Source organism: Periplaneta americana, chromosome 11, assembly GCF_040183065.1.
Source record: "Periplaneta americana isolate PAMFEO1 chromosome 11, P.americana_PAMFEO1_priV1, whole genome shotgun sequence".
Classification (NCBI taxonomy): domain Eukaryota; kingdom Metazoa; phylum Arthropoda; class Insecta; order Blattodea; family Blattidae; genus Periplaneta; species Periplaneta americana.
Window position 1 is genome coordinate 34,466,320 of NC_091127.1, and position 19,424 is coordinate 34,485,743.

A 19,424-nucleotide genomic window follows, 5' to 3' on the forward strand; every position below is an offset into this window, starting at 1 on the left:
TGTCCTGATAAAGTATCAATTATAGGAAAAAAATTTTCAGTCAACCTACTGTTTGAAGTTGCAGAATAAGAAATGTGCAGTCTGATGTAAATATTAATTTACATCCTTTCTTTCTCCATTACAGTAACGGAGCTATTCTAGACAACTGTGACGTTAGATTCTCACGTTACACTGCCAAAGATAATGATAAATATTCGTGCGATGTTTGTGCAAAAGGCTGTACCAACTGTCTTACACCTAACCACGAAGAGAAGAAGCTATTTGAATGTGGTTATTGTGGGATACGCTTCACTGACCGACATGGTCTTCTTTGGCACGTACAAATACACACAGGAGAGAAGGAATTTAGTTGTGAACATTGTGGGAAATTGTTCACGCAGAGACATACCATGATAAAACATTTACGGGTCCACACCGGAGAAAAGCCTTTTCACTGTAGTTTTTGTGAGCTACGTTTTGGCAATTGTCAGAATTTACGACGACATGTTCGTATCCATACAGGTGAGAAGCCTTTCAAGTGTGAATTTTGTGAGAAACGTTTCAATCAACGAAGTAATTTTGTTAAGCACGTTCGCAACCATAAAGGAATGAAACCATTCGAATGTAACTCGTGTGGTATACGCTGCAACGATCGACATGGTTTGCTTAGGCATATTCGAATACACACAGGAGAGAGACCCTTCTGTTGCGATCATTGTGGGAAACGGTTTGCCCAACGTAATACAATTATTACCCATTTACGTATTCATACTGGAGAGAAGCCCTTTGTCTGTACTTCCTGTCCCGTGCGCTTCAATGATAAGCAAAACCTTCTTAGGCATGTACGAATACATACTGGTGAGAAACCATTTAAATGTGACCATTGTCAGAAACGTTTTAACCAACGGAGTAATTTCATTACACATATACGCAGGCACAAAATACAGAAACCATAGTAATGCACGTTTCTAGCATTCTGCTTGTAAGATTGTTGGTAAAATGTGAAGATTCCTAGCAAATTTTAAACTTGTGAAATATTGTCTTTAGGCATTCGGATTTGGTGGTACTTGCCAGAGATTGATGTTACATATACAGTAGGTACGTGTATTAAAGATAGAATTGCTAACTTTTTTTTTTGAAGAAAATACGGGAGGTTAAAGAATCGACAAAATTTCACTTAGAAAATAGACTAATTATTCCATTCAGTTACAAAAAAAAAAAACTTTATTTTACACTTCAGCAGCTAGGCTTAAATAAAGAGTATTTTGAAACATATCTCCTGTAAAGGCTGCTCCACAATGAAGCAGGAACGGAAGTGAGAACGGGAATATCGTTAAAATGTATTTAAATGTGAGCATTCACAATTAATGACAAGCTTGCCAGAGCCTGGGAACGGAAACATGAAAGTTAATTGTGAATGCTCACATTTAAGTATATTTATTTTAAGAATACTTCCGTTTTTTGTTCTCTGTTTATTGTTGACCAGCCTTAATAGTTGAAGCCGACTGCAGTTTTCAGCTCTGATTTGATTAAATGTGTTGTGCTCTTGTTTCGAACATATGTCCAATTATTGTTCATGAGATGAAACACCCCATTTTTATGAGCATTACTACTTGGTATGCTTAGACCAAAACTCACCAGTTTTTTCAAATTTATAACATTAACACTGTTTGATTTTAAACAGGGGATAAATCACAAAGAACAAAACGCCAGTAGGGGAAGTTATCCCCACCCTCGCCGCTTGGCAGCTCGCTCGCCACACGCGGTTGCTCTCTCTCTTTCTAGTCTGCCTCCGTCCCGGTGGCTCACTGCCTGCAACTGCCCGAATGCCCGCCTCGTTTGCTTTAATCAGGACCTGCTAGAGTAAAATGAAATCACTAAAATCAAATGTGCATTCGACACTCACGTATTTTTTAGCTTAATACACACCCGCATAGCATAAAACAACACTTACGTATTTGGAAAACCCACGTATTTAGCTTAACACACAGCACTCACGTATTTAGCTTAACACACACTACTTAGCATAAAACAACACATATTGAGAAATCCCACGCATTTAGCTTAATACACACCTACTGACCATAATACAACACTCACGTATTGGGAAATCCCACATATTTAGTTTTAACACATAACACTCACGCATTTAGCTTAACATACACCCACTTACCATAAAATAACACGTATTGGAAAATCCCACATATTTAGCTTAACATACAACTCTCACGTATTTGGCTTAACACACACCCACTTACCATAAAACAAAACTCACGTATTGGGAAATCCCACGTATTTAGCTTAACACACACCCATCCACATCCATAGAGTAACGGTTAGCGAGTCTGGCCGCGAAACCAGGTGCCCGGGTTCGAATCCCAGTCAGGGCATGTTATCTGGTTGAAGTTTTTCTGGGGTTTTCCCTCAACCCAATATGAGCAAATGCTGGGTAATTATCAGTGCTGGACCCCGGACTCATTTCACCGGCATTATCACCTTCATCTCATTCAGACGCTAAATAACCTGAGATGTTGATACAGCGTCGTAAAATAACCTACTAAAAACACACACCCACTTACCATAAAACAACACTCACGTATTGGGAAATCCCACGTATTTAGTTAACACACACCTACTTAGCATAAAACTACACTTACCTGTTAACATAGCACTGTAGGAGAAATACACCCAAAGACATGTACAACATCACACGTTACATTTCTACAATACATTATGGTAGTCCCCATTGAACATAAGTAGATTCATTTCCCCTTCTTCCAGCAGGTCGTCTTGGTAGCCGAGTGGGCTAAAGCGTTACCTAAAACCGTGCGTTTCATTGGCAAGTTCAACAGATTGAATACTAGCGTCAGCAAAGTCATAAGAAGAATAAAAGAGAGAGAGAGAGAGAGGACGAAATTCTAATTTTGCTTGGTAGATGCCGCTTTCACTTTTCCAGTTCCACTTTTGTCCACTAGATGTCTGGTGAGCTAGTAGGGAAAAAGTGGAAGGGATGGTGGGCGGAGCTTGTATGTTCTGGTCTTTGTGATTTCCCTAAACGGGTGAGCACTAAAACCCATTTTTTGACGAGCATTACGTTCTATAAAGACTGCATACTTTAGTGCATCTCTTGAACAACAAAACTCATCATCAGGGAACGGATTTATATGGACTAAAAATATATGAAATATGTAAATATATATGTAGTTATTTTTACCAAAATATGGAATTAAATATGGATTTTTACCAAAATATGGAATTAAATATGGACTTAAAATTATAAAAAAATGACTATGTACGTTAAATATTGGTACATTTTAATCAAACTAAACAAAAAATATAATGGACGTACCTTATCTTCCAATGTAGTTTCAACAAAACACAATTTTTATTGTCTGTTACCATAACAATAGGTTACAAACATTTCTTTCAAGTGCTGAAAAGTGAATCTTCTTCTATTGTCTCTGAGGATAGATTTATACTGACTAAAAGAGCGTTCGACGTCACAAGAAGTAACTGGTACATAATTCAATTTCACAATGTCTGCTGGGGATAAGTCCAAGTTAATCTTCACTGTTGATTCACCACTCATCACAGCAACAACCTTTTGTAGTTCTTCATATCCAGGGTTTTTTGAAAGTACAGTGTCCACCTTAGCTCTTACTGCATCTGCAACTTTACCTCTACCACGATTCAGTTGTTCCACAGTACTATTTATAATTTCAAAACTTTCAGATAGTGAAAGGTGCCTATTTTGGAGACTTTTGAGCGTTTTTATGATGCATGAAAATGTATGCTGAATGTGAGCTAAGTCATTCTTCACACTTATGTCACAGGTAACTGTTTTCGCAGTATCAATTGAGACTGCATCTTCAGAGTCCAATGCAAGGAGAACATTGTTAATAGAGTCTATATGTTCGGCATAATATTCAACTGCTTCTAGCCATGTACCCCATCTAGTTAAAATTGGCTTTGGTGGCAATGGAATTTCAGGGTACATTTCTTTCAACACGTTAACTCTACTGGGAGCTTTGAGAAATACTTTTTTCACTGATGAAATCAACAAATCTACTTTAGGGAAATTGTCTCTGACCACTTCTGCCACACGATGAAATGCATGCGCCACACAAGTAAAATGAGTCAATTTAGGATATACAACAGATAATGCTTGTCCAGCTTTGACCATATAAGGGGCAGCATCGCTAATAAAGAATAACACATTATCGTACATAATACCCTTTGGCCACAGGATACCCATAGCTTCGTTGAACAGTTTAACTATAGTTTTGTTATTGCACTTTTCTAGAACATCACAATGTAAAAGAATTCGTTCAGAATATTGTTCACTTAACAAACCGATAACTACATTACCAACAAGTCTACCTTCTTTGTCGGGAGTCTCATCAATGGAAACCCAAATTGAACTATCTTTAATTTCATCTCTTATCTTCTGTATTGTCTCATCGTAGATGGATGGAGCATACGTCTTCCTAAGTGTTGACTCATCCGGGATTGTATGTTGAGTATATTTTTCAAGGAATTCCCTGAAGACCTTATTCTTTAGTTTGTAGAGAGGAATATCAGCAGAGATGAGAGAACGGCACAGGTCGATGTTAAACTCAGATCTTACATTCGATGTTGTTGGTTGTGTTAAAAACAATTGTCTCTGCTTGGAATTTAGTTGTTTGTTGGCCTGATGTTTACTAGTTGTAATGTGTTGTTGCACCAGGAACTTTTGTGTAGATGATACTGCACACTGACACAAATTACAAAATAATATTTTATTGTCAGTTGATAAACCATCTTCTTTAAATTCTGAAATGTAACTTGTTAGTTTTGATTTTAAATTGACTGAATGACGTACTTTTGGCATATTTACCGTCTTTATAGTATGATTTACAAAACTGAACCTATGTGTACTCTGACTGGCATTTAACTGTTGAGCTGCACAACTGAAGTCTGTTAAAAATTTTAAATTAAATTAATACAGTTTTGTAACTTACTTTCCCATTGTTGATAGGACTGCTAATTTTCAAATAACTCTGATGTTAAAGGGATTACTGAACATGTGTTTAAATCTCTATTGTTGAAATGTATTTTTAAAAGTTAATGGAATTTTGTTTTGTTTTATTGTTAAACCTAATATAATATGGACTGTTTTATATGAAATATGGAAAATATATGGAAATTAACGAAAATATGTACTAAACTCTAAAATATGGAAAAATATGGAAAATAAAAGTAGGATTTTTCAACCCTACACATTGTGAAACATAAAGATAATGCAAAATATAAATTATATTAGCTTTATAAGTAAATATGTATTTACATATAAATCCTTTCCCTGCTCATCATATAAAAAATCATCATTCACAGCAAAATCAAACTTTTAGGATAAAAGTTTTTACAGTATGCAAAAATAAATGCTCGAAGAGAAGAATAATACGGGAGCCAGGAGACTGTTAAAAATTAGGAACAAATATGGGAGATCCCGGAAATACGGGAGAATTAAGGATAGGAACCTCTGAGATGTAAACATCTGTGTAAGCTCGTCTTAGGGGATGCTAGAGGTTTCAAAATATACCTGAGGTATTTTGAATTGAGATATAGGAGTTGAAAATATATACTGTATGTAGGCCTAGATCAATTCTTTATGTGATGTAAATACCAAGTACCTACTTGACCTCGCATTTTAATAAAGTATTCTATGAACTTAAGTAGACGTTATTAGCAGTATTAAGTCTGAGAACAATCTAATGTTGAGTGTTAGAATAATATTGAATTAATCAAGTTTGTCTATAAATAAATTTTAATATTATGAAATGTTTATCGATCTGTTTATTGAAACGGGTTGAGATATAAGCAACATTTTTTTCATTTCATTTATTGTATTCAATAGATCTTACATCAGCACTGAAGCTTTAAAATGTGGAACAAGTCAAGAGATGAAGTGAGAAGTTACATAGTTCTGTTTTTGAATACCATGAAATAGGATTTTGTTTTGATTTAGTTACATCGTGCAAAACACTTTATTTAGAGATTATGTGGGGGCAGTTATTGATGAAAACTATTCATTAACTTTTCTTAAAAGTTTTGAGGCTATTCATAATCAATCATCTAAGAATAAGATTTAAAATATGATAAAAACTTTAAAACTTAACAGTGTTAAAATACTGTTAAAATAAGTTATATATGGTAGTCCTATATTAAATACATCATACGGTCGTTTTAAGTCGTTTACTTGATTGTTGTGTGGTATTGATTATTTCAGGATTATATCCACTTTCTTGGGCTCTGTTTTATAGTGTTCAGTTCACCGTTGTATCATTTTGATCCATTGACATATTTATTAATCTATATATCATTGATTGAAATTCTGCATATTTGTGTTGTATAGGGTGGTTCAATGTATTTTATTTGGTTGCAGTGTGTTACAATGTCGAATGACAGCTTCCACTTCCTTTCATTTAGCTATTATTCGCTTATCAATATACAGGGCGAACAATAAGTATGGAATATTGCTAATAACTTCCTAAATTTCAATTTTACAAAAAAAAAAAAGTTTTATGCAAAAGCTGTTGAAGATAAACCATACCATATCAGTGTTCGAAAAAAGTTATTCAGACATACAGTGTGTGAGAATAAACTCATTTTTTTAAATGGCACCCTATATTAAAATTTACGTACTCCGATTCTCCATTAAATTTTACATATGAATGCGTAGAAATTTTACCTATTCACCTGTTTCGTGTCTTTTAGCTACGGTATTTATTAAAGTTGTTTCAAGGACTTCAAACTTGACACAAATAAATACCGGTATGTAAAGTCATGTTGAGTAAGCCATGAAACTAAACAAAACACTATCACAATCAAACTTTACAACAGATGTTCAAAATGAGAATCACTCACAGACAAACAAAGTCCCGTCTATTATGAAAATTGTCCATTGGAGATAATGAGATGGAACAGATCAGTAATGTAACTGTGAAAAAAACAATGGACTGTTTCCGGGATAGACTGGGACATTGTTTGGCTGTGAATGGTTCTCATTTTCAGCATCTGTTGTAAAGTTTGCTTAGTGAAAGTGTTTTTAGTTGTATGGCCTACTGAACATGATTGTACACTCTTAGACAAAAAAAAAATGACCGGACTCTTGAAGCGTAAATTTGTCTAAGTTCTGTTCAGCTGTGCGCTTGATACACAAGACTAAAATCAGAATAGTAAGGACGAAACCAGCGAGATCCAAGAACATACTCTTATATCGGCAAACAATGGTTTGACCTGTGTATGTGTCATAGCTTCGTGGTAAAACTCTGACTTCAGACACAGAAAACCCGGGTTCGTATCTGTCTTCGTATATATATTTGTTTCGTTATATTTTTTCTCTAGCTGGAAACGAATGATACATTTATTAACGTGCACAGGAGTTTGCAGTAGTTGAAAAATTAAACAAAAAGTTCAGTAATATCAGAGACTTCTTCCTAATTACCCTTGAATTAAAACAGATGCTCAGTTCTTGGATCTTCTCCCTTCTCCATAAGGAGTATTGTTCAGTTACTAAAATTAGTAGTAGTAGTAGTAGTAATAATAATAATAATAGTAATAATAATAATAATAATAATAATGTCTAATAATAATAATGCAACAACCAGAATAATAACAATAATAATATAGTATTACAAACACAATAATAATAATAATAAATATACATACGGAATGAGTATAGAAATATATATACAGAATGTATAAGCATATTCACACTAACGAGATGTTATCAGCAGAAGCATTTTAAAGATAGTTATACACAGATTTCAACATTCCGGAAAATTTGGACTTGGTTTTAGAAGTAAGCCGATGATACCTAAAAAGTATACAATTAAATAAGTTACCTTCATTGCTGGAGATAGCCTGAACTTTGCAAGGTATGACTTCTCTATTCAGATGTGTCCGGCGGGTACTTGTGAAATACTGATCTTCAAAATGGTCCACACACACCTGAAAGTTATTGCACAATTTCTTGGGCATGTTCACCATTAGGTCTTCTTTGCCAATTGCTTCTAGCCATGCTTTGCATCTGAAATCAAAAAAGAGAATAAAATATAAATACACTCAGGGACAAAAAAAACTGGACACTTCTATATTTGCTTGTATTTTGTTGCCAATTATTTCAAAATGAAACAAAACCCATTTAAACAAAATAATGTTTCATTTAGCACCTTATACGACAACATTTGAAAAAAAAAAAATCTCTGATGAGAAAATTTACAAAAGATTACAAAGGGCGTATAACTATGGCATCGTTTGGTCTGTTTTTTCATTTTATAGTGCCTTAAACATTAAAAACTCTTTTTAGTAACGGGTATTACCCCCTCTGGCTTGAATAACTGCATCCATACGTCTTGGCATGCTCTCAATTTGGTTAGCAATGTCTTCTTGAGAAATAAGCTCCCATTCTTCGCCAAGTGCTCGCCTCAACTCTTGTAACGATTCTGGTCTCGGTCGTCTATTCTTAACACGCCGTCCCAGCATGCCCCACACGTGTTCAATTGGGTTCATGTCTGGACTCCTTGCTGGCCATGGAAGAACATGGATTCCCACTTCTTGGAGATAATCTCCGACCGCATGGGCAATATGCGGCCGTGCATTATCATGCATTAAAACAAAATTATCGCCTACAAATTGGCCAAATGGCACAACATGATCAGCCAAACATTCATTTATATACCTATCAGCTGTTAGTCTTCCATTTTCAACAAAAACCAACTCTGTACGAGCATCCGTACACAATCCTGCCCAAACTATCACTCCACCACCTCCATAAGGCACATTTTCGGAAATGCAACACTGTGAAAATCGTTCTCCCCTCCTTCCCCAAACTCTTTCACGTCCATCAGATGAGCACAGATTGAAACGGGACTCATCGTTGAACAGAACACAGCTCCACTGTCCATTTCTCCAATCCCTGTGATCATTTGCAAAATGCAGTCGTTCAACTCGATGCATCCTGAGAAGTCTGGGACCAGTTGCAGGTCTACTTGATATCAGTCCACTTGCTTTCAACCTCCTTCTAACTGTTTTGGCCGAAATTGGGCGTCCATGCATGTTAACAAATTGCTGGGCTACACTAGTAGCTGGCAGGTTGCGCTCCCTAGGAACTCTGAACACCATATACCTGTCTTCATTTGGATTTGTAGCTCTTGGACGACCCGAACCTGGTCTTCTGGTATATTCTAGGGTCTCTCTATACCGTTTTATGGCATCATGGGTTGTGCTTCTAGCCATATTCATAACATTTGCAATATAACGTACACTGCGTCCATCATCGTAAAGGGCTACAGCTCGAGCCACATCTTCAGGTCGCATCTTGTTTTCAGACAAATGTTACAACACCACTTAAACTCAGAAAATGTAAAAATAAAGAACTAACGAATGATAACGATAATGAAGCACAAAGTGGTTGAGACAAAATTGTTATAGCTGAGACTCCGAAAGCAAAATTGGAATATTTGGTTGTAATGGCTTGTTTATAAAACAAAAAACAATCAACAATGTATACACGTCTCCATAACAACAGATGGCTACCATAATATTGTATGAGAAGATAATGTTTTGCAGAATACCAGCAAATATTAAAGTGTCCGGTTTTTTTTGTCCCTGAGTGTATAAATGATGAGCACAGGAACACCGTTTCATGGTACTTTGTAAAATCATTCGGATAAGCTAGAAAATGAAAAGAAACTGCTCGAATGACCTTAAAGGTAAAATACTAATTATTACTCCATTTGTAACGCATTTTTGGAGAAAAATACTCATAATTTACGATAATATTTTAATAGCAAAGCGGAGAAGCTTGCAAGCTCCAAATTATAACTTAGAGAAACAGAAATAATGTCGTTTGCAACATTTTTCTGCTTAGCTATTCATTTGTAAAAATATAGTGTGAATCAAACAAATTTAAATGTAGACCTAATAAAAAATTAATATTGTTAGCCCTTTCATATGCCGAAAATTTGTAGTAAAACAGTGTACGACCGTGGCTTACTGCAGCTTTCATCGGGTAAGTTATTGTTAATTTAGACGAATACATATTACATAAATTAAATATATATATAATACATTTAAATAATAAAGTGGGGAGTGTAAGAATATATATATATATATATATAGAACTTAAACATAAGTATCCGCCAATTCATACAATTCATCATGAAGCACGTGGCTAGGAAAATCTGCAATACATCAAATTAGTTTAAATGATAATATTAATACATTGTAAATGAAAACTCACCTTTCACTATCTCCCGGTATTTTGAAGAAATATTGGCAATTTCTTCGGGTGGCTGTCCTTCCGATACTTGCACTCGAAATATTCGCATTTAACATGTGATGGCATTTTGAGTAACTGCACAACATACCAAACAAATTTAAAAATTCAAAATATCTTCCCTCTTCCCTTTTGTGTCTTCCTTCACCTTCCTCGTCAGGACTCACAACTTAAACCAAAAGCACGCATGCTCGTTTTCCATTTCTTGGAGTCTGAATTCAGTGGCGGAATGTTGGTAAGAAACGATGATAGTGTTCGTAGTGCTGGTTAAAGGAGTTAGCAGTGGTTAACAGGGAAAAGGATAGGGATGAACCCCTCTGTTATATTATAGTCCTCTTGTTCTGACCGTCTACTTACAATTAGGAAAATGGCTGATGAAGTGAATTTAAGTTTCTACACTGTTCAGTCAATTTTAACTGAAGATTTGAACATGCGTCAAGTGTCCGCGAAATGCATTCCGAAATTGTTCTCGGAGGAGCAGAAACAACACTGACTTCAAGTGTCCCAAGAACTGATTAATCGGGCTGAAAATGACACAGATTTGTTAAACAGGGTAATTACAGGCGACGAATCATGAGTTTATGGGTAGACTCAGAAACAAAGGCACAGTCATCGCAGTGGAAGAGTCCAGGTTCACCATGAACGAAAAAAGCGCGACAAAATCGGTCGAATGTGATGATAATATTGCTGGTTTTTTTTTTTTTTTTTTTTTTTTTTTTTTTTTTTTTTTTTTTTAAATTCTACGGTTATCTTGCACCAGAATATGCTCTTAGGGACAGTCAACCAGGAATACTATAAAAGTGTCCTTGAGTGTTTGCGCGAAAATGTCTGGAAGAAAAGGCCTGTACTCTGGCCAGACAAGAATTGGATCCTCCACCACAACAACGCATTGGCTCATTATGCATTCTCAATCAGGAAATTTTTGGCCAAATTTCGAATTCCTGTGTTCCATAACCCCTCTATTCTCATTATATAGCCCTACCGACTTCTACCTGTTTTCTAAATTGGAATTTGTGCTGAAATGGAATCGATTTGACTCGGTTGAAGACATCCGGGCAATTATGGAGAGGGTTCTTAACACCCTTAAGAAAGAAAATTTCCAGGAATGCTTCCAAAAGTGGAAACACAGAGTCGTTGTGTTCAGTCAGAAGGGAACTACTTTGAAGGAGATCAATTACAATAGCCTGTAAGTACTGCCATTTTGAAATTACAAGCTAAGCCTTAAAACTTTCCAATCACTCCTTGTATCTGTTATGTGAAATCATTACTTTCAACAAAGAACCATTTATTAAGGGTTTCTTTAATTACAATAACTTACTGGAACCAAACTGCCAACAAAAATTCTACAAGTGTTCGTGAAGATGGGTTTACATGCTGCAAATGGACGTTATAGCCAGTCAGCACGGCCGCATGATTTTCTACAATAATAAAGTTCCAAGTTTTGTGTATTTGTATTCATGATGCGTTTAATTTTAATTATTATGTAACGTACTGCTATGTGTTATGTAATTAATTATTAGTACGTAAATATGACATGTCCCATATTGTGTACATGATCTAGTGGATACAATAAATTATTATGATTATTCACAGATGTAGATTTGTGTTATCTTGTAATTATTCGTTGTTGCCCATCAATGGTGGATCCAGGATTCCCTAAAGGGAATGGGAAACTTTTTTCTTCCATATTATTGTCGCCACTTGTCAGTTCTGGTTGCTGCTAGGACGAGTCCATTAAACTGTCTGAGCGCCAACTCTGAAAAACTGCGGCAGGAATGAGGAGCGGAACCTTTAAGCGAGTGATGACATAAGACTGTATTATATAGGCTAAAAATATACAATACAATAGGAATGTGGCATGGAACCAATAAGCGGGTGTTTTGTTTGTAGCTTATTCGTTACATTTTTCAATTATATTCTACTGATAATTGCACAATCCTCAGAATGCACAACTTTATTTTTCTTCCGCACCGACGCAGCAGTAGTCCATCACTCAAGAGCTAATGTTTGTGCTACAGACAGAACATTCACACACACATCCTGTGCTGAGTCACGTCCTCTTGCTCCCTACTTCCTCATACCGCACTGTTTCAGAGCTGGTGCTGAGACAATAGTTACTATTCAAGCGGTCTATACTTACTCATAGCAAGCGTTTTGGTGATGTATGTAAGAAAGAAATAAAACTGTTGTGTTTAATTTCATCAAAATAAAATAAATCCGTAAACTTATAATAACTATTGTCATATCAGTTCAAGGCGGGTGCTAAAGCTCCCCTTAGCCTCTCCCTGGATGAACCTATGTTGCCCATGATCATGGTAAAGGGAGTCGTAAGTCTGGCGAAAGGAATCTTTTTATAAAAGATAAACTCATATTACGATGTTGTTGTTTAGTCATCTATCCAAAGACATGTTTGAATCTCATGCGTGACACCAATAAGGCATCACTCATGAGGCAACTAGGGCAGGAGATAATAGGGTAGGGTGGCCAGTTCCTTTCCCCCGCCCTTGTATGCATTATTGACATCTATGTAGATGGCTGTGACTGGACGTGTTTTAGGATCACACTTTTCAATTCTAATTACATACTTTATTTTGAATTAGGAAACCCAAAACATTATGTCGTAAGATAAAATGGATTGGAAGTAAGCAAAATAGATTGATCTTAGAGTATTGTTGTTCATAACTAGACTTATTGACCTTATTGCGTAGCAAGCTTTATTAAGTTTAGAAATTATATACTGTAGTCCTCCGCGTTTCTTCCAATGTGACTGTCCATCTGTAAACTAAAAATTTTGAAGATGATATCTCTTTCAATTATTTATTTAATGATATACTTTAAGTATTACTTCCAGGTGTATTCTGAAAATTATCACTGGTAAGCTTTATTACTACTGTTTTGTTAATATTTAATATTAATTTATTTGTTAAAAACTATTCATGAAGTTTTGCTAGCACCAAATCAGAAGCTCACTGAGAACTTTGTTGGTTATCAAAATGTTAGTAATATTTACAAATTGAACTATTTGAGTAAGTAAATTTATGATACGAACAATACCATTTATGTAGACTGAAAACAGTATTCGGAATGTAAGTTACTACAATTATAATGAAACGATTCACAAGTAAATGTTATTGTTGTTTAGTCAACAAGAAGACAGGTTTGAACCTCATAAGTGACATGAATAAGGCATCACTCATGAGACAACTAAACCAGGAGATAATGAAGTAACGTGGCCAGTTCATTTCTTCCTTCATTGCATACAGTGCTGACTAGTAACATAGTCCACACCTGTGGAGTAACGGTCAGCGCGTCTGGCCGCGAAACCAGGTGGCCCGGGTTTGAATCCCGGTCGGGGCAAGTTATCTGGTTGAGTTTTTTTCTGGGGTTTTCCCTCAACCCAATACGAGCAAATGCTGGGTAACTTTCGGTGTTGGACCCCGGACTCATTTCACCGGCATTATCACCTTCATATCATTCAGACGCTAAATAACCTAGATGTTGATACAGCGTCGTAAAATAACCCAATAAAATAAAAAAAAACTAGTAACATATTACACTAATCAGACTTCAGATGTATACAAGCAATTATTGTTATGTGATAATATAGGCCTCTCCCATATGCATCTACGAGCCAGAGAGAGAGGAGAGGAAAGAGAGAGAGGTGTCTCTCTCGTGTCTGGCAGGGTTGACAGATTAGGCGGTTTATCGCAATTTAGGTTATATGAGAGGGGAAATAGGCTACCACAGAAATCGAAAGGGCGAAATTAGACTTCGTGTTATTTTCTTTTACGTGTTTACAACATATTTTTCATAGGTTTTCAGACCATTCTTTAAAATCTGAAGTCGCTCTTGTTCATTACTGACAGTATTGCTTCGAATTTTGTTCGTATCTGTATCCTAATATTAATAATGAGTATTCGCAATAGGCCTTAGTGTTAATCATACAAATAATAAAGGTAGCCAGCATTCTCCAGTCTTTCCAACAATCGTACTTGTGATTTTTAAGCATGGGGGTAGCAAGGTTAGCCCTAGTAGGGTAGGTACAAAATGCAACGATCCCCTTTTATACTACTTTCCTCGCGCCCCATGCTCACAGCCCCGGAAAATCCCATTTTTTTATTTTTCCTCCCCCCTCCCCTCCCTTAAAAGTTATAGCCTTACAATTATGCGATATTCAGAAGTAGGGTTGCCAGATTGGGCGACGAGTTAAGGCAAACGTAAGACACTTATGCCCCATTTATATTATTAATAATAAGTTTTATGGATTTATTTTATTCATGTAGATGTAGATAGTTAGATCTATTCTCACACTACTCCCCACTAAAGATACGAACAGATGGAAACAAATGTGACACTTTTGTAGGATAAGTCCATATACAATTCAAAGGCACAAGTAATATGAGGTGCTCATGCAAATTTTGTGGGTTGGGCCATTTGTACGCTGAGCGCCTCATATATGCCGCACATTCTAATTCCATTTTATTGAGAATAGGTCTAAGCTTATGGTGATTATTAGTTTTTAAGGCGACTTTAGGCTACATACAACTCGCAAATCAGCGACTAGTACCGGTACTTATCACAATCTGGCAACCCTGGTGTCTTGCAACACAGAGCTGAGTTCTGAGTGGTGGAGACACATGAACCGCAGTATGAACTAAGTCGCGTGAAAAGCATTACAGTATTCATCCATGATGTTGTGTGTGTTATCAGGGCTATTGGTTCCGTCTGAAGATATTTTATCAGCAGGCAAATGTCTTTAAAAAGGTTGAATGCAGCAGAACTCATCGACAGTATATTCATGTGCAGTGGAAGGTTCTATTTGACTTTTTAGGAAAATGAGATTATTTTTATCTCCGAAAATACAACATTGCAGGAGCTACTGCAGTGTGCCTAAGTGTTATTTCAACATTTTTTGTTATTTCACAGGGAAAAATTTTTTTGACGATGTCGCGTTTTGCATTTCGCGCTTCCACGAGTTCCAACTAGAGATGGAGGAAATAATTTAAATACTGATATATTGATATTGCAAACCTAATTTCGATAAACCATATATATTGCAGAAAATATATCGGTATATCGAAATGATTAACGATATATCGCTATTCCATTAGCAAATTAATAGCTAGTAATGCAATTGCATTTGCAGGTGTACATTTATTACAATAAAATTACTTAAATTTTTAATAGTCTATTCCTTATTAGCATTAAAATTAACATAACAGTCAAAACATTAAATGTAAAATTGCAACGATAAACAATACATTTTCGGTACCATAATTATTGTGTAGCTCTTAACGTAAATGAAAATTATGGTGGAGGTAAGAAGAGCTTAAATGACACGATGGGAAAGTGTTAAGTGAACTCTATATGGGTCCGTATTTGATATTGAAACATTCATTCATTCATTCATTCATAGTGTTCTGTCCAAGGCCAGGTTTCTCACTGCAAACCCAGCATTCTCCAGTCTTTCCTACTTTCTGCCTTTCTGTTTTCGCATATGATCCTTATATCTTAATGTCATCTATCATCTAATTTCTTCTGCCCCAAACTCTTCTCCCATTCACCATTCCTTCTAGTGCATCCTTCAGTAGGCAGTTTCTTCTCAGCCAGTGACCCAGCCAATTCTTTTTCCGCTTTCTGATCAGTTTCAGCATCATTCTTTCCTCATCCACCCTTTCCAACACAGCTTCGTTTCTTACTCTGTCCATTTCACATGCTCCATCCTTCTCCATATCCACATTCCAAATGCTTCTATTCGGTTCTCTTCACTTCATAGTAATGTCTATGTTTCTGCACCATACAATGCTACACTCCACACAATGCACTTCACTAGTCTCTTTCGCAGAAAATGCTCCTTTTTCTATTAAAAGCTTCTGTTGCCATTGCTATTCTCCTTTTGACTTCTTGGCAGCAGCTCATGTTACTGCTTATAGTACTGCCTCATTTAGAATTCGCAAGTTTACCTTCTTTACTTTTCTTCCTATGACCATGGTTTTCGTCTTGTTGGCATTTATCTTCATTCCATACTGCTCACAGCTGACATTTAGCTCCAGTAGCTAATCCCTTAGTATCATCTAACAACGCAATATCAGCAAATCTTAAACACTTCATTCTTCTTCCTCCTACTATCACTCCTCCCATGTTCTGAAAACAGTTATTCACTAAATCTCCAAGTAATTGTACTCTTCTCCCTATTTCACTTGCTTCTGACATTAAATGTCTTCTCCTTTGACTCGATTCATTTGTAGGTTACTGAAACATCTTCTCTCTTTCCAATCCACGCCAATTTTCTTTAGGATCCTCATCAGTTTATTCCAATCCACGATTCGATTATTCTAATTTTATATAGGATTCAATCCAGGACAAATATAATGCTCTTTTCTACTGTAGATAACAACGTAATCATTTTTAAATGTAAGTAAACAGTTCTTGTATTAATTTTTAAATGTAAGTAAACAGTTCTTGTATTCATTTTTAAATGTAAGTAAACAATACTTAGAATGTTACAAGTTTTAACAAACTTCACAATGATGATGATGATGATGATGATGATGATGATGATAATGATGATAATGGTAGGGATAGAATTTTTATGTACTGAAATATATAATAAGAAAACTATGTCAGTAGTACTAGTTGTGCATAGAAATCCTAGCCGTAAACAAATTTCAAACTAGTATTATATCCTTGTTTCTCTTTCCATTTCAAAACATAGAAATAAAACTTTTGAAGTGAGACGGTTCCTTTTCAGAGTGGCAGTTGCTCCTGCCTTGGAGAACACTAATACTAAAACAGTAGTAAGATAAACCTCCCGGTCGCCCTCAGTAGCTCAGTTGGTATAGCGCTGGCCTTGTATGCGAGAGGTTGCGGGTTTGATCCTGGCCGAGGTTGTTGGCATTTAAGGCCGGGTGCACACAGAATCAGACACGGTGTGGTGCGACGCGACATTTTGACTCATGGTACTAGTCTCCCATTGATTTCTTATTATGTGGTGCACACAGAATCAGATGTGGCGCGATGGTCGCGAGTAGATACAGAGAGACAACATCGATTGACTGCTAGAAGTTGGTCACGAGGAGACTGTCTGATAGCTGCAGTATACTGCACATGCGTTAGTAGTGGCTATGATTGCATGCTTTCACCATCTACAGACACTATTGTTGTTGTGTAGTGCATAATCATCATTATCATCATCATCCTTCACAAATTAGGCCTCTGTAGACCTGTTTCGGCAGTCTTCTAAAAGGTCTTCCTGGTCGACGATGTCCTCTAGGTTTATACTGCATCATAATTTTTGGAATTCTTGAATTTTCCATTCTTCTTACATGTTTTAGCCAATTTCATTTCCATCTGTTGATTTTTTTCTTCTACTGACTCTACTTCTAATTGTTCTAAAATTCCTTCATTCCTTTTTTCGGTCTAAAAGAGTATATCCTGCTGTCCTCCTGACAAATTTCATTTCCGTTGCTTTGATCCTGTTCATGTCTGTTTTCTTTAATGTCCAAATCTCGCTTCCGTATAAAAGGGAGGGTAATGCTTGTATATTATATATTTTTATTCTTGTAGATTTTTGTACTAATTTAGCTTTTAATGTATTGTTTATTATTCCTAGAATTTGTGTAAATTTGGTAATTTTCTTGTTCACATCTTTTTCATTTTGATAAGATATTTCACAACCCAGATAATTGAAATTTTGTACTTTTTCGAGGCATTGGTTATTGGGTATTATTTTACTTCTGACTGGGTCTTGTCCTAAAAATTCCATTACTTTTGATTTTTGTGCTGAAATTTCCGTCCCAAAATCTTTTAATATTTTATTTAATGTATATAATCCTCTTTGTAAATTATCCTCTGAATTGGAAATTATGACTTGATCATTGGCATAGAGTAAGGTGTTTAATGTTAAAGCACTGGTTATTTTGATTTCTGATGTGTAGATTTGGTTCCATTTTAAAATAATTTCATTTATATAAATATTAAATGAAGTTGGTGATAGTGGACGACCTTGTCAAACTCCATTATTAACTAATTTTCTTTCGGATATACAGTTATTTATTTTGACACTTATTTTGCTGTCTGTGAGGATTTCTATTATATTTTGTAATAGCAAATTTGGAATATTTTTATCTTGTAATATGTCAAATAAAATGTCTCTTCGGACTTTATCAAAAGCTTTCACAAAATCAATAAAAGCTCTATGGGTTTCTAAATCAAATTCTCTTCTTTTTTCTAACAATAGTTTGATACTAAATAATGGATCTACACATGATCTTCCTTTTCTAAAGCCATTTTGACACTCCAGAAGGAAAGTTTCAGCATGTTTTTTTTTTAATTTTTCATTTAAAATCCTACTAAATATGTTATAACATGTGTTGAGAATACTAATCCCTCTATAGTTTTCAACATTTTGTTTATCTCCTGTTTTATATATGGGAATAATTACACTATTTTTCCATTCTTCAGCTAAAACTGCTTTTTTGAGGCTTGAAAGAAATGGAGCTCGATACGGATAAATTAGTTGTTTCAGTAGAGGAAATATACGTTCTATAAAATCTTTGTAACAATTTCTCGACAATAATGTGGTTTCTAAAAATATGTGAGAAATTGCAAATGAGATGAAAGCACCAGGTGGATAGTAATATTGATAATAATTTGTACTAGGCCTACTTCTATGCTCTATACGTTCATTCATTATTGATATATTGTTTTTCTTTATTGTGAGTCGTGAAGTAGTCATAAACATACAAAATGACGTTTGTGCACTACATTAGTAGTATTTAATTTTAAGATTCTTTCAATTCTACAGATTTTTATGCGTATTAGGCATCCTTAGGAAACAATAACCAAAAATATAATGGAATTTCTCATAATTATAGAAATCCTCTTTCATTGACGCCATTTTCTAGCCTAGGCCAGTTTTCTAAACCCACACAGCCAGCAAATCAGTTGTCGCGAGGCGTTGTAAAGCAAAACGTCGCGTCTCGCCTCTCCGCGTCGCGTCGCGTCTCATTATGTGTGCACACGGCCTAAGTGTGTAAAATGCGACAGGCTCATGTCACTAGATTTACTGGCATGTAAAAGAATTCCTGCGGGACAAAAATTCCGGCACACTGGCGACGCTGAT

At 35.7% G+C, this 19,424-nt stretch overlaps 1 protein-coding gene across 8 annotated transcripts in view; it reads left to right on the forward strand.

Moving 5' to 3' along the window:
- Positions 1–19,424, forward strand: part of LOC138708921 (zinc finger protein 501-like) — a 94,353-nt gene that overhangs the window by 32,709 nt on the left and 42,220 nt on the right. The window contains exon 5 of one of the 8 annotated variants that reach the window (XM_069839275.1): positions 125–3,127. The exons of the other annotated variants lie outside the window; for them this stretch is intronic. Coding sequence (XP_069695376.1) covers positions 125–935 — 811 coding nt within the window. The 3' untranslated portion in view covers positions 936–3,127. Of the gene's footprint in view, positions 1–124; positions 3,128–19,424 lie in introns of those variants that run through there. 8 annotated transcript variants of the gene reach the window in all.